This window comes from Pleurodeles waltl, chromosome 4_2 (assembly GCF_031143425.1).
Source record: "Pleurodeles waltl isolate 20211129_DDA chromosome 4_2, aPleWal1.hap1.20221129, whole genome shotgun sequence".
Classification (NCBI taxonomy): Eukaryota; Metazoa; Chordata; class Amphibia; order Caudata; family Salamandridae; genus Pleurodeles; species Pleurodeles waltl.
The window spans coordinates 669,240,129-669,256,923 of NC_090443.1; the positions used below are offsets into that span (position 1 = coordinate 669,240,129).

The 16,795-nt window shown below is 45.2% G+C and overlaps 1 protein-coding gene across 1 annotated transcript in view; it reads left to right on the top strand.

The window, feature by feature from the left end:
* ZZZ3 (zinc finger ZZ-type containing 3) overlaps nucleotides 1–16,795 on the top strand; it is a 388,382-nt gene that overhangs the window by 24,402 nt on the left and 347,185 nt on the right. The window contains exon 2 of the mRNA XM_069232251.1: nucleotides 3,459–5,012. Coding sequence (XP_069088352.1) covers nucleotides 3,511–5,012 — 1,502 coding nt within the window. The 5' untranslated portion in view covers nucleotides 3,459–3,510. The remainder of the gene's footprint in view (nucleotides 1–3,458; nucleotides 5,013–16,795) is intronic.

Consider the following 16,795-nt stretch of genomic DNA (forward strand, 5'->3'; position numbering starts at 1 on the left):
ACACTGACAGAGCTATATATTCTATCTACTATAGAGTTGATATTGTGAACTGTGACTTTCTTTGTTGTATAGGAATGTATTTTTTAATAAAAAGCTCAATATTAACTCCGTATTTTTTATTTATGTGTTTTCTGTAGAATTTGCAATTTTGATCATGATATGTTTTTTAAACAATATTGATGAGGGAAAAATATAAATTTGTTATGTCCTGAACTAGGTTGCTTAAACAAAATAAAGCTTGGGCCACTGAAATGCGTTGACAATTAGAAACCAAACCATCAGCATTGCACAACTGTAGGAAGTTGGCTCTGTATATACTATTTCAAAGTAAGAAATAGTGTGCACAGAGTCCAAGGGTTCCCCTTAGAGGTAAGATAGTAGCAAAAGTAGATATTTTTAAAGCTCTATTTTGTGGTAGTGTGGTCGAGCAGTAGGATTATCAGAGGGTAGTGTTAAGCATTTGCTGTACACACACAGGCAATAAATGAACACACACTCAAAGATTTACTCCAGGCCAATAGGTTTTTATTTTGAAAAATATATTTTCTTAGTTTATTTTAAGAACCACAGGTTCAAGATTTACATTAAACACTTTAAATGTAAGGTACTTCACTTAGATACTTTAGGAACTTTTGATGAAAACAATATCATGTACAGTCTTTTGTAAAAATGGCAATAAGCTATTTTCAAAGTGGACACAGTGCAAAAATCAACAGTTCCTGGGGGAGGTAAGTAAAGGTTAGATTAGGAGGTAAGTAAAACACTTACACGTCTCAGTTCTGGGGCTTAGGCAGTCCACAGTTGGGGGTTCAAGGCAACCCCAAAGTTACCACACCAGCAGCTCAGGGCTGGTCAGGTGCAGAGGTCAAAGAGTTGCCCAAAACACATAGGCGTCTATGGAGGACAGGGGTGCTCCGGTTCCAGTCTGCCAGCAGGTAAGTACCTGCGTCCTCGGGGGGGCTGACCAGGGGTGTTTTGTAGAGCACTGGGGGGGGGGGACAAAAGTAGGCCCACAAAGTACACCCTCAGCGGCACAGGGGCGGCCCGGTGTAGTGTGCAAAGCAGGCATCGGGTTTCAGGTAGGAAACAATGGAGGGACCTGGGGATCACTCTAGCTGTGCAGGCACAGAGGGGGCTTCTTGGGACATCCACCACCTGGGCAAGGCAGAGGGTCTCCTGGGGGGGGTCACTCCTTTGCTGAGGTTCGGTTCCTTCAGGTCCTGGGGGCTGCGGGTGCAGTGCTGGTTCCAGGCGTTGGGTTCCTTGTTACAGGCAGTCGCGGTCAGGGGGAGCCTATGGATTCTCTCTGCAGGCATCGCTGTGGGTGGCTCAGGGGGGTCGTCTCTGGTTACTCACGGGCTCGCAGTCGCCGGGGAGTCCTCTCTGAGGTGTTGGTTCTCTGAATCTCGAGCCAGGGGCGTCTGGTGCAGAGTGAGAAGTCTTTAAGCTTCCGGCGGGAAACGTGCATTCTTTGGAAGTTGCTTCTTTCTTGCAAAGAAGTAGCTGGTTTTGAACAGGGCCACTGTTCACAGGAGTTTCTTGGTCCTTTAGTCCAGGGCAGTCCTCTGAGACTTCAGATGTCGCTGGTCCCTGTCGGATGCGTCACTGGTGCGGGTTTTCGAAGTTGGAGACAGGCCGGTAGGGCTGGGGCCAAAGCAGTTGTAGTCTTCCTCCTTCTCTGCAGGCTTGTAGGTCAGAAGTCCTTCTTCTTTCTTCAGGTTGCAGGAATCTGATTTCCTGGGATCTGGGGAGCCCCTAAATACTGAATTTAGGGGTGTGTTTAGGTGTGGGAGGGCAGTAGCCAATGGCTACACCCTCTTTGTGCCTCCTCCCTGTGGGGAGGGGGGCACATCCCTAATTCTATTGGGGGGATCCTCCAAACTCAAGATGGAGGATTTCTCAAGGCAGGGGTCACATAAGCGCAGGACACCTTACGGGCTGTCCTGACTGGTGGGTGAGTCCTCCTTGTTTTTCTCATTATCTCCTCCAGCCTTGCCGTCAAAAGTGAGGGCAGTGGCCGGAGGGATGGGCATCTCCACTAGCTGGGATGCCCTGGGGTGCTGTAACAAAATGCGTGAGCCTTTGAGGCTCACTGACAGGTGTTACAGTTCCTGCAGGGGCAGTGAGAAGCACCTCCACCCAGTACAGGCTTTGTTCCTGGCCACAGAGTGACAAAGGCACTCTCCCCATTTGGCCAGCAACATGTCTGGTGTGTGTCAGGGTGGGAGAAACTGGTCAGCCTATACTAGAAGTTGGGTAGGTATTCAGGGGGCATCTCTAAGATCCCCTCTGGGTGTATGTTACAATAAATTGCACACTGGCATCAGTGTGCATTTATTGTGCTGAGAAGTTTGATACCAAACTTCCCAGTTTTCAGTGTAACCATTATGGAACTGTGGAGTTCGTGTTTGACAAACTCCCAGTCCATATACTCTTATGGCTACCCTGCACTTACAATGTCTAAGGTTTTGCTTAGACGCTGTAGGGGCATAGTGCTCATGCACATATGCCCTCACCTGTGGTATAGTGCACCCTGCCTTAGGGCTGTAAGGCCTGCTAGAGGGGTGACTTACCTATGCCACAGGCAGTGTGAGGTTGGCATGGCACTCTGAGGGGAGTGCCATGTCGACTTAGTAATTTTCTCCCCACCATCACACACAAGCTGTAAGGCAGTGTGCATGTGCGGAGTGAGGGGTCCCTAGGGAGGCATAAGACATGCTGCAGCCATTAGAGACCTTCCCTGGTACCAAGGCTACCAGTTACAAGGTACTTACCTGAGTGCCAGGGTTGTGCCAATTGTGGAGACAAAGGTACAGTTTAGGGAAATAACACTGGTGGTGGGGCCTGGTTAGCAGGGTCCCAGCACACTTTAAAATCATAACTTAGCATCAGCAAAGGCAAAAAGTTAGGGGGTAACCATGCCAAGGAGGCATTTCCTTACAAGAACGGTATATGATTTAATCCGATTATGATTGCAGAGTGACATATGTTTGCTATGTACATTTTCAAAAGCGCAACTAAAGCTTGCATTTTAATATTTCAGACTGTTTATGTGATTTTATTTTCTTGTCTAAAATGAGTTTAGAGGATTTGTATGAATTAAATAATACTTTTTGGAATTGTATGTGGTTTGTATTCAGTGCTTTAAAGATATATAGCCCTTTTGGTGTGGGTCAAAGAGAATGATATAAGGGTGAAATAAGATGTGGATGTTGATTTTGTGATGGAATACCATGTAAACCTAGGATAAATTCTTTTAATTGTTTTATTTTAACAAATATCTATAAATTCAGTTTTTCTATCTATATTGTGATAGACTTTTAAAATGTTGATAGTTTAGTGAACGTATGTAACTCTTGAACAATCTTCACTGAAAGTATAGAGAGGGTATCTCAAAGTAGTTTTTTTTGTTTTTCTTCTTAAAACTTCTAAAAAATATATATTCTTATTGCTTACAGGGTTTCCTGATGAGTGAATCATGCAGAACCCACATTAGCAATTTGCCATAGTATGGCTGCTTCTCGATCTAGTCGTGTCACAAGATCAACAGTTGGGTTGAATGGCTTGGATGAAAGCTTTTGTGGCCGAACCTTAAGGAATCGAAGCATTGTACATCAAGAAGAAGTACCAGCCCATCCTCTTGTGCGGTCCAAATCACCAAAGAAAAGACCAGAACCTGTGCTGCCACCAAAGGGAGCAAACGGTGCAAGAAGTGCAGACCTAAAACAGCAAAGTCATTGTGATTCTTGTGCAAGCCCTCGGAAAAGAGGGTTGTCTGCTTCAGAAAGGGACATCGCTGATAAAGACACTGTGGATAACTGTGAGTTAAAGCACGATGAAACTGAGTCACCTGTTTTGAAGCGTGTCAAGCGGAGTTTACGGTCAGACCCCTTGAACATCTCAGAGGAAGATTCAACGATCAATGCTATCCTCGAACTATCTGAAAGAAAGAGCTCGGTGTCTGACCATGATGCAGACTCTCCCGAGACTAAGCAAGCTCGCCGATGTCTTTTATTGGATGACTGTGACGAAAGGGAAATCAAAATGGTAAATACCTGTGAAGAAGGGAGTGACGACTCTGCTTTAGTGGAAAGCAAAGAGGTTGTTCACTATGAAACAGTAAATGGGATAGTTGAGGAGGAGGTGTTTGCTTCAAGTTGTGATAATTGTCAGTCTGAACTTAACACTATTCTGGACACTAATACGGGCCCCTGCTTATCTAATGAACATACATTAACAGAAAATGGAAATTTGTGTGATCGTTCTTCACCATTGCACAACATTGACAAAGAGGGCCCAGATTCAGATCATAATGTGCCTTGCACAAATTCACAAGAGCGGGTAGTATTGGAGGACCATAAACTAGCAAATGACTACCCGCCTTGTGAACATGTCACTCAGGCAAACGAGCTAGCAACCGTGCCCACCTCAGACACTCAGCCATTGGTAAGGGATTCTGAAGAGGAGGTGGATGTTGTGGGTGATAACAGTGCCTCGAAGGAACGTTGTACTGCAAAAAACAGTTTAAATAAAGATCATTGTGGGGCTCCTATCTCAGGGGAAACAGAAATCACACCTCCAGGTCAGGATGTTTCAGCCAAAATAACCTGTTTTGTGGAACATGAAGAACATGGGTACACCAGAAGAGCTTCACCAGGCAGGGCCATTCCGCAGAGAGGAAGCCCACAAAGTGGTACCTCACCTTGTTGGGAAAATGGGGAGTTTAAGAAAAGCAAAGCCGTAGACTCGGAAACTAATGTAGTGGAAAATATTTGTGACCTCGATTCTTCGGTGAACTCAGCTGTCACTGAGACAGACAAAACGGATAACTGTGAACCTGCAGAGAGTGCAGGTAGTGGACTTACTAAGCCTCCTGTGGAGGCAATGCTGGTGACTGGATGTGCCCCCACTGCCATAGAGAGTGGAAGCCTGCAATCTGCGGAAGAGGAGGACGAAGAACCTGATGTGTATTACTTTGAGTCCGACCATGTGGCTTTGAAACACAACAAAGAGTATGTGTAACCATGGTAACCATGACTTATGATTTTGTTTGACCTGATTTAAAACATAAACGTTCATTTTACTAATTTGATACTGAATTTTTCCAATGCTTTCTTGTTCGTAAATCCTGCATTGTCGTACTTTCCCATATCCCCCCCACTCCATTTGAAAACTTTTATGGGGACATTAGGCAGCTGGGTTAAGATTACTTGGTTAGTAAAATGAAGAAAAATGTGGCCTCGTACTCAAGTGACACATTCCTGGAATTAATGCAAGGGTTCATGATTCCATGGTGAACAGAATAATCTAGTATCAGTCCTATGTCACCTAACTGAATGAGTCTCACCCTGTATTTTTTATATATGTTCATTGATTTTTCATAAACTTTACATATTATGGGTTGTAGGAGCATCTCAGAGGGCAACATGTGGCATGACTAATGTAACGTTTTTTAATATTGAGTACGAGGATGTTGGACCCCAGTGATGAAGAAGATAAAAAGAACAAAGAGAGAGGGTGAGAAAAAAGGAGAAGATAGAGGAAAAAGAACGTTCTCCATAATGCTGCATAAAACTGTACTATCAATATTGATAGCATTTAACATAGCCATCGGTGACGCACGTTAGTCTAACATGTTAGGGAATTATGACATTAAGTATATCTGTAGCTGCAGTGTGATGAGATATTCCATTGTTAATCACTTTTCTCAGATTGTGTAGTTGTGCCACATACCACAGTGCCTTCCTGAACTCTGCTGAAACCTATGTCTATCACTGAAACATTAAGTCTCCACATCCCAAAATCTTGAGTCCGGGGGGGAAGTTCATAGTTTTTTTTATTCCTCTTTCACCAGAGTCCCCTCCGTTAATTGGTATACCTTGCTGTTTTATTTTCAAGTAGTAATCAGTTCCAGCTCGCATCCATATCAAGTGTTCTCATGTGTAAACAAAGTATGTAGTATCTGGGAGTAGGGAGACTCCCTCCCCAACCCCCATGTGGTCCTGCTGCTGTAGCCATAATACATGAGGAAGTGACCCACAGGAAGTTTGAATCCCTGCAGGAGTTCCTAGATTGACAGAAGTACACCCTTCCTGTGTAGATCACCCAGGGTCAGAAGGCCTGCGGTTTTCCAAGCTCGGTGGCTATAGTAGACAGATCTGGAGTTTGCAGTATTGGGGAGAGTAGGTAGAACAACCGTTGTGTCCCAGTACGTATCTCGCCCAACACAGACGGGCCACCTTCATCTGTCTGCTCTCCGCAATATGCCAGAGTCTCGGTGACGCCAACCATGTGTATAATGGGACTCCATTGAGCAGCCACTGGATCTATATTCTCTCGGGCAATCGCCTGAACCAAGCAACCACATTGGCCACTGGAATTGGGCCGCCACATGGTACCATTCATAACTGGGTGCACCCAGTCGACCTTAAAATTTTGGTTGCTGTAACATCTGTTAGGTCACCCATCTTCTACCCTCGCTCTAAATTAGTTCTGTCAGTAAGTTGTGCACTTTATTGAAGAAGGACATAGGTAGGTATAACAGAAGAGCGCAAAGTAATATAGCCGAGGCAGCATTAGAATCGTTGCTATTGCAACTCGTCCCACTGGGAGAGATCTCCAAAAAGGGATAGACCCGTGGACCCCCCAACGCCCTGTTTAGATTTCCATTACTCTTTCTTAAGTGCCAGTACAAGCCGCCATCTTGGGTGGGTTGGCGGTGCAGTCTTTGTTCTTGATTCAGGCATCCGGGCTATTTTTAGCCCAGATGCAAGCGAAGTGTAGCAGGCGCACCAATGGCAAGCCTGTCTGCACCCATCTGCACCAGCACGGGTCCAGGGCCCAGTCCCTTTGCCCATATGCCTAGCAAAGAGGTAAAAATTAAGTATACCCCGGATGCCCTCCATGCCCTGAGGCCCAATATGCAGAGTAACTGCATACATAGCTTAAATCTGGTGAATTCTGGGCTTCAATTCTCTGTATGTCAGTGGTCCCCGCAACCTGCTTGGTACAACCAAGAGTTCTTAGTCCAGGAAGATAACAAAAACCTGACTCTTTTGGGTAATTGTAGATCATTAGCAGCACATAAATTGGACATATATCTACTAATAATAGAACAGACAAATCCTTTGATGCTCTGATTAACCGAGACCTGGCTACATGAGGGCTTGGGTCTAGATGTCGCCCTAGCAAAACCTGATGGATATCGAATAAATAGGCTCGATAGAACCTCTGCTAGAGGAGGAAGCATTGCCTTAATTTATAGGAATAACCTTACGGTTAATTCACACCCACTACAGATTATAGGATGCAAAAGTATACTTTTTTCCATCATGTTGAATCCCCAATTTACTTTTACAGCTGGTTTGATCTATTGACCTCCGGGTCCCTCTGGAATTTTTTGGCAGTCATTAATAGAGAATATTGCCAAGCTAGTTTGCTCTAAACGTAATTTCTCTGTATTAGGTGACTTTAATATTCAAGCAGAGGATATGGACAATGCAGCGACTAAATTTCTGCTCTCGGATATGATCTAGTTTTCTCGAATGTTAAAGAACTAAAACCTTTGCTAACACGCCAATTAGCATGGTCGGATCACTTTCTGATAACACTTAAATTAGACATATTGAGGCACAGGAAACTGATCCACAACACCATCCCACCTTCCAGACGTCATAATTTAAAAGCTGATGACGGGATCTACACTTTAGAAAAGTCTAGACCACCCAGCCAGAACAATGTTACGGACCTATCAGAGTCCTTTAACAATTGGATTACCGGTAGCCTAGATGTTCTCTTACCATTCTCTTCTAAAGGGAAGGGACGACATAAGCAGACCTCCCCTGGTTTACTGCCCATCTTTTACATCTCAAGCGAGAATGTAGAAAGTGGGAAAGGAAATGGCGAAAGTCATATGATGTGGCAATAAAACAAGATTATAGGAAAGCGATTCAATCGAATCATATACTGAGATAAAAATAGCCCAAACAATATATTATTCCTCAAGAATAGAGCGGGCAGCAAACTCTTCTAAATAGATTTTTTGGGTTCTTAACGAGATTACTCCGAATCAGGAGGAATCTAGGTCTTTGGAAGCATCGCAGGAACATGTTAATAACCTTGATTCCTATTTCCAACAAAACGTATTGGATATCTACTCGACCTTCCCTCCTGTTATTGACTATACTCAGGAGACACTAGAACAGGATTATATAACCCCCGTGATTTTATCAGATTTCTCTGTGATATTGGAAGAAGATGTCAGGAGATATCTGTTGATCATTAAATCAGGATCTCCTTTAGATCCAGCCCCTCCTCAAGTACTGTCACTGGGTGCGCCAATGACTGTTCCTATCATCACTGATCTTATTAATCTTTCATTGTCCTCTGGAGTAGTGCCAGACCAGTGGAAACATGCAATTGTTAAAACACCCCTAAAGAAACCTAATCTTGATCCGGTACTGCTTAGCAATTATAGGCCTATCTCACTATTACCTGTTATGTCCAAAATTTTCGAAAAACATGTCAATACCCAATTGCCCAGTTTCACTGAGGATAACAACATTCTACACTCCACTCAAATGAGTTTTAGACCATTACATGGTACTGAGACTGCACTAATTGCGGTTACAGAAGAGGCTAGAAGACGCCTAGACCATGGTTTGGAAACAGCTATTATCCTCCCATACCTGATACAGTTATCTTAATATTTTAATTGACAGGCTACAGAAAATTTGAATTTCTGGGCGGTTTCTAGACTGGATCACTTCTTTTATCAAGAATAGAACATTTCAAGTTCTAGATAGATCCTATTTTTCAGAATGCGCTAATAATAGCTATGGAGTCCCACAGGTTTCCTCACTTAGCCCCATTTTGTTGAACATTTATATGCGATACCTGGCAGAAATAGATAAACCTTTTGGACTAACCTTAGTGTCATATGCAGATGACACACAGCTACTCGTTTCTCTATCTGATGACTCCTGTAGTTCAAGTACATCAGTTGTCCCCTGTCTCCAAGCCGTAGCAGCATGGATGGCCAGAAGTAAGTTGAAACTTAATGATGAAAAAACAGAGGTGATGATACTCGGACAACACACAAAGCAAATCCCTAATCCATCAATTAGGAAAGGCCTGGGATCCTTAGTCCCCGCCCCCTCCCCCAAATGATTGATTAAAAGTCTGGGTGTATGGCTTGATCCCCAATTATCAATGGCTCATCAAGCCAACAAAATAGCTGCAACTTCCTTTGGTATCCTTAAGCGTTTAAGGAGGGTCTTCACAATTCTACCCTTTAAAAGCGAAAATAATTATTATACAGGCACTGATTAGTTCAGGTCTGGACTATGGAAATGCACAGTTTCTTGGTGCACCAGAATATGTAATTAAAAGACTACAGACCGTTCAGAATGCCTTTGCGCATTTGCTGCTGAAAATCCCCAAACACTAATCTATAAAAACAGGAATTGCCTCACTTCATTGGCTACCCGTGGAGAAGTGGATACAATTTAAGACATTGTGCCATATTCATAGAGCACTACATAATAAAGGCCCAGTAATGCTGAGGACTCTAGCCTCCATCTATGTATCTTATAGATCTCTTAGATCTTTATCTGCCTACTTGGCAGTGATTCCAAAAGTAAGGAAAGCTAGATGGGGAGGAAGATCTTTGGCATATCCGGGGCAAAGCTGTGGAACTCCTTACCTCATGAACTACGAGAAGTCAGCCATGAACGTAATTTTCGCAAGGCACTGAAGACTTGGCTATTTAAGTTGTAACCCCTGCTCTTTCACTTTTCTCGCTACTACTTTAGCCATAAGCGCTGGGAGGCCTACGGGTAGCCATGTGCTATACAAATCCATATAACATAACATAACATCTTTTAAATACTTAGGAATTCAGATTTATCATAATCCTGATGATTTAAAGTATCGTGGCACCACTTTTATCAGCAGTCAGGAAGGAGACCCCTTTCCAACACCGGTACTGGTGCCAGTGGATATATACACAATTTGTCCCAGTTGACTCGATAGCTGGACATCTCACTAAAGTTATCCATCAGGGTCATTAAATGTGAGTGTGGAGGGGCGTCTCTTAGGAACTCCAACGCCTCATCTGCATATAGGAAGATCCCATGATGCTCCTCATAAACCGGGATGCCGCATTGTCTCGCCTGAAGTCGTGGGTTCACATGCCAAGGCCTCCTTGGCCAGGGCAAATAATAGAGGGGATAGCGGACACGCTTGACTGGTAACTCTGTGAATAGCAAAGGCATCTGAGATGGCAATGCCTGTGCGCACCCTCGCCATCGGGCTTCTGTATAGTATCTTAATCCAGCCCACAAAAACAGGGCCAAAGCCCATGTTTGTGAGTGTAGCTACAAGGAATCCCCATCTTAGTGTCTAAAGCCTTTTCTGTATCCAGTGATACTGCACAGATTCCTTTGTCATGATCTGGGCCATATCAATAAGACTTAGCAAACGCCAATTATTAATGAAGGTATTGCGGCCAGAGATAAAGCCAGATTGATCTGAGTGCACCAGATTATTAATAACGGGGAGTAAAATAATGGCCAGTATTTTCCCCAGTCCTTTACAGTCCACGTTTAATAGGGTCAATGGTCGATGTGAATGGACATCTAATGGATCCTAATCCGGTTTAAGTAATATCACTATCCGTGCCTCTCTAAGTGTTTGGGGCAGTTGACCCACTTGTGGGGCTTCATTGAATACCTCCAATAATTTGGGTGCTAGTGTGGCTGTATATTGTATGTAGTGTTCACTGGGGAGGCCATCAGTGCCTGGTGTCATTTTCCAAGCAATCGTTTATGGCTAATTTGATTTCAGTTAACTGTAGTGATGCCTCTAAGCCCTCCCTATGTTTCGGCAAGAGCGTGGGTGGTGCCAGGCCGTTTAGGTAGGTATGCACACAGTCTGTTGGGGGCAGAGGTATAGCCCGATACAATGATTGGTAGTAGTCCCTGAGAGCAGAGTTTTTATGGCCCTCTGTGTATTCACTTTCTTGCCGCCAGGCAGGTGTATAGCTCCTATTGGCTTTCTATATATGTCTTCCTTAACTAGCCATGCTAGTAGTCTGCCTAATCGGTCTCCTTCAGCGTGTATCGTGGCTAACTGTCTCCCTAGTCGTGTTTCCGTGCCCCTATATTTACCCCCCTCCCAAAAAAAAAGGGTGCTCAGTTGCTCCACTTTGGCATGGGAGCGTGCTACCTCCTTTTCTAGGGCTCTCATCTCCTTCTCCAGTTGGTTGGAGCAGCCATATGGGTATCACAGACCGCACTCTGCCCCATGTTAGTGTGAATAATAATGGGGAATGGTCTGAGAGCGTAGACGCCAGATATTCAATTCCCCCGGCCCACCCGCCCAGAGATTCGCTGCATAGATATAAGTTTAGCCTCATGTGCCTATTGTGAACTGGTGAGTAATAAGAGTCTTCCCTTGCTATAGGGTTGTGTGGACAACAGATATCGCACAAGCTATGTTTGCTTATCCACTCCTGCAAGCGGTGTGCCGCTCAGATGCATGCTGCGCCCTGCATTGTAGGGGTCGATCTGTCTATGTGTATATCAAGCACACAGTGATCACCACCACCACAGATTCCTGGGGACTGAGGGTAATGCAGGTTTGCAGGGCTAAGGGTATTGAGAAAAGCGGTTGACCGCAATTTGGAGCATATATCCCCACAATCACCAGTGGGAGGCAATCATGATGTCCCTCTAGTATCAAATATCGGCCTTCCATGACCGTTTTATGCGACTCCACTACGTATGGTACCATAAACCTGACCCCTCCATCTAGTTCTCATCTCATTAAGTGTGGATTGAGTGATGTGCATTTCTTAAAAAATCCCCACGTCTGTAGCAGTGCTCGAGATATGCTTGTATTTTACAGCACTTTGGGGTTTTGACCACACCTCAGACGTTCCACGTCAGTAACGTATATTGAGGGGTGGAGGTAGTCTGTCGTTCATCCTTCGGTTACTGTGTGGGTGTGCTGTACCCTCTCCTCCACCCTTCCAAAGGATAAGAAGCCTGTTGACCTGCAGTCACACCTCGAGATTGGAAACCTCGTGGTTCTGTGGCTACTGTCTTGCACCCCCCCAATCGTTATCCCCAACGTGCGTCGTCAGCCCCACATATCATATTGCATTGAGGGAGATATGGTGTGCAGATAAGAGAGGTTAAAGAAGGCAAACATGATAAACTTAACTCCCCTCAAACCCCCACCGGAAAAAAACGAGTCTCTAGCCTAATCTACCCATGCAAACATCAACAGTAAAATAAAACTGATCGTTCTCTAACATAAACCTCTTCCAATACATTTTTCCTCCGGAGGCGTGGCACTTTCTTGGGAGTGCAATTCCGCTTGTCCGCCCACTGTTGATCAGGACAGTTGTGCTGGTGCCGTGTATTCAACCACCTCTGTCGCTATTTTGACGGGCCCTATCGTCCAGCAGGCCAGGATCACAGTCAAAGGTGCCTAACAATACTGAAGAAGTCGTCTGGTTGTTACAGTAGGTCGTCTGCCAGCCTTGGTGTCATCTCTGGTCCGCGATTCATGGTCCTCTATAATGCCTCCAAATTGCGCCTCCAAATTGCAAGCCACTGAGTTGGCATTCGATGAGTGACAATGGTCTAGTATCGCAAACAAGTTTGTGCTAAGTTGCGCCACCTCTTACAGCGCTTTTGCTTGTTCCCTTACTGTCTGTGTACGATCAGGCCCTTGCGTGGTCTTCCCACAGCGCTTGCGGCGAGGTGTCTACCACTCCCCTGTGGTGTGTTCCAGGTCCGCCGCCTCTGCCAGTCCCTTTGCATGAAGCCAAGTCCAGTGTCTCCCTGCAAGGAAAAAAAGTTAGTAGCCCCTCGTAAATGACGTTCCGCTTGGCCCGGAATAGTAAGGCGTACTTCAAGGAGAGCTCTCAAAGTTTTTGTTTCATGGCAGCATAAGAGTTTCACCGCCATTGCACCTCAGCAATGAAGTCGATGAAGGCCATAATACTGACATTCCCGTAGTGCAAGGGACCTTTCAAGCAAAATAATTGTAAGATCAAGTCATGGTCTTGGTAATTAAGAAAGTGGGCCATCACTGGGTGTGGTCTCCAAGTTCTCCAAGAACAGTTCGACGTTGGGGCCCTCCCTGCGTTCCGGAATACCAAGGCACTGAATATTATTGCGCATGAGTGAGCCTCCACTGGCCAATGAAGGGCCGAACTTTCATCTGTAGGTCTTACACATGTCTGCAGGCCCTGGAGGGTAGGTCTCATGCCAGTGAGCATTGACTTCGTTTCATCTACTCTTTCCGTTACTTTTCAATGATCTGCTCTAAGTAAGTTGACTTCTACTGGGACTTTGTCGATCTTGGCCTCCAACGTGGTCTTAGAGTCAGCTATTGCCCGCCAGATTTTATCAAACTGCGCATAATGCCTATGGAGGGGAGCATCGAGCCTAACTGCATGGGATGCTTGGTTTGCGGTGCTTAAGACAACTTGCCCAGTGGGTTTGGAGGACTTGATTGGTCTGATGGTACAAATGTCCTGTCCAGCAGTTCCAAACGGTTAGTATGGTGATTCCTAATCAATGCGCTTTCTGTTTGTTAGTTCTCAGTGTTGATGGTCGGATCAGTGCTGGAGCCTGGGCACACAACCTTGCGTGTTACGGAGTGCGCTACTAGACTGCAATTAAAACCGTCACGGGGCAACATTTCAGACTCCGCAAGAGGGCCCACAGTAAACCTCACGGCTACGGGATGGGGCGCTAGCATAGCATCCGTGCCTGTTAGGCAACCCGAGATGCCTCTGCCAGCATGGAACCAGCGTGTGTTGCCATCTCTGGGTGTGTGTATCCCGATGCTGCTATTGTCTCACCCAATTCAGTATCTCTGGTGCACTGGGTTCTTCCGCAAAGGATCTCCCCTTAATTCACAGTGGAGGCAGTGGAGTCCAGAGAGCAAAAAGACCAAAGTGGTAGCGCCGTTAAGGGTTTCTCCCAGGAAGTAATGGGACTGCGTCCATGGAGTCATTCAAAGGCTCCCACCCTCATCCTCCGTTCAAAAGTCAGCCACCTCTAGTCCTTCATATTTAAAGAAGGCCCGTTTCAGGTCACCGAGCCACTATGCCTCACTCCCACGTCTCTTCACTTGCCGCAGCTCAGGCCCCTCGTACAGTCACCGGGCGTCCTGCACGCTGTCCTAGCGCTTACCTCCAGCGCGCTCACTCCTGGCCATTAACCTTTTGTAGAAGACCAATGGTTTGCTATCTGCCGGGACCTCCCGCACTCTCACCTGAACTCTGGGGCCACTGGAGGGCCTCCACCTCAGGCATGCCAGTGAAAGCATGCCCGGCCTTTTTTCATTCGGGCTGCATCCAGTTCGCACCAGCCAGGCCCTGCCCTGCTGCGGGCTGCTGTGCAATTCTCTTCACTGCCTCCGCAGGCCGCCACCGCACCACTGAGATCAATGGATCTGCCGTAATGGAAGCACGCGGTGCCAGTACTCGATCCACTCCCACAGCACTCACTGCTGAGTTCCATGCCTCAGGAAGCTCTCCAGTGTCCTTGATTCCTCGGGGCGATGCCGGCGAGCGTGGGGCCATCAACAGCGCCCCTGTCGTGCCAGGCAGTGTCCTGCTACTTGTTCAGGAATGCCGGCTACGTGATCACGGCTGGATTATGCACTATATTTGGCAGGCTGGCCTGGAGCTCAGTAGGTTGCATCCGTCTTGGCTGCCACCTTGGCCACTCCCTCGTTTCTACCTGTATTTAGTTGATACTGGTCTTGGGAACATTAGTGCAGCCTCCCAGTCCAAATTGTCCATTTCCCCCATCTCATTTGCCCATTTGTTTCTAAGTTTCATTAGGGTGTCGGACATATTGTTGTTAATGGTTTTATTCACGAAGGAAACCGCCTTCTCCATTATTTCCCCTATCAAGAGCCTACTATCCAGGAGTGCATGCTCTAGGAAATCTGTGGCAATACCTTCTGCTCCCCATGCATGATTAACCTGTAGATATTTGAAGTGTTACATGTCATGGAGTTGGTACTCGCGCTGGAGGGATGAAAAGCATATAAGAGCACTCCCTTCAAGTAGGACACCCACTTTAGAGATACCAGTACGAGCTCAGGTACCAAAACCTTTCTACTTTCCAAGTTCTTTTAATCTCCCATAGTAGGGTTTCCAGAGTGATTTTCTGTGCACACCCTGGACAACTGTTTGTCTTCTACCATGCTTCGAGCGTCACAGGCAGCTTCCAGAGTTCCTCATTAATTTTGACAAACACATCATTGGGGATTCTATAGTAGGTGTTTTGCAGAGCGTAAAAAAGTAAGAAAGGGTGACCATTTTAAACCTGGCTGCTCGCCCCAATGCCCTCCTTACTTAATGATCTATGAACCTTTCATGATCCAGTGTGACATTGTTTCCTAAGTATTTTAACTCGTATCCTCCCAGGGATATCTACTAGCTCGTGGTGACCACCAGCAGGGAAGAAAACGGATTTATCCCAATTTATAATGTATCCACAGTGGGCATCATATCTTTCAAAGACCTGAAACACTGTGGGAATCGACTCTTCCGGTTAAGTAAAATATAAGAGGATATCGTCTGCAAATAGCAAGAGTTGTTTTCCTTGCTAATCCAGGATCCAGCTGCCCTAAAGCCTTTAATGTTTGGGTGTTGACGAACTAAAAATATTAGTGGCTCCTATATGAGGGAAAACGGGAGGGGGCTAAGGAGCAGCCCTGACAGGTCCTTCTCTTAATGAGGAACTCCGCTGACAATACTCCATTAACCCTTACCGACACATTTCTGCCCACTCAGAAATTGATGTCATAAGGCCATCCTTCTCTCTGTTTATTGACATATCGAAATAATTTCTCTCATCGCCAAGAACAACAATTCGTAAAACTAATTAAAAGCAGAACAAGATATATATATATATATATATATATATATATATATATATATATATATATATATATATACACACACATATAGATAAAATCAGAAATGGTGCACCGCTATTCGGATCATTAAAATCAATTTACAAACATGAGGCTTAAATAGACTAATACAGTGAATTCCATTCTTTAGCTGATTACCACAGAATTGTAATTCTATTAAATCTAAAAGGCTTTGGGCAACTTACCCAGGAGCCATAAGTTCTTTTTGTCTTATGGATCAAGCCACAAATATGAATTTAAAAACCGCTGTTACTACTAGTAGTGATAAATCGCTTTTACATATTCCATAGTCGTTTGCACAATTAGAAAGTGTTAACATTTTGCATAGTAGAACAATCCATTTTCTCCTCGGGGCTGCATGTCTCGGACAGAAGAAGAGGAAATGTTTGTCAGTTTCATCACCCCTCCTCCACACCCCCCCCCCCCCCCCCCCCCCCAGCACAGTTTGCACTTACTGTTGCCATGCCCCATGGAAGACCACCAGGCGATCAAAGCAGCCGCTGGTAGAGTATCATATCTGACCGGTAAAAACAAAGACTTAACACAAGCTTGTCTAATCAAGTCCATAAAAGATTCTTTATCCTGCTTGACTTGCAGAAATTCACTGGTCAGGCAGCCAGATCTTCCATTTGAATGGACCAAACAAATGCTGTCTCCCAATATTTCTGTTTGACTAAGGAGGCAGCATTTTATGGTATCGCTTCGGGATTTTCCCAGTAATGGTCTTGTGAGCGCTTCAAGCCTTAATAGTTTAGTTATAATAACTAGTAAGGAGACTCCTCCTTAGACAATGAACCTTTTGACTCTTAAGATGATCACACCA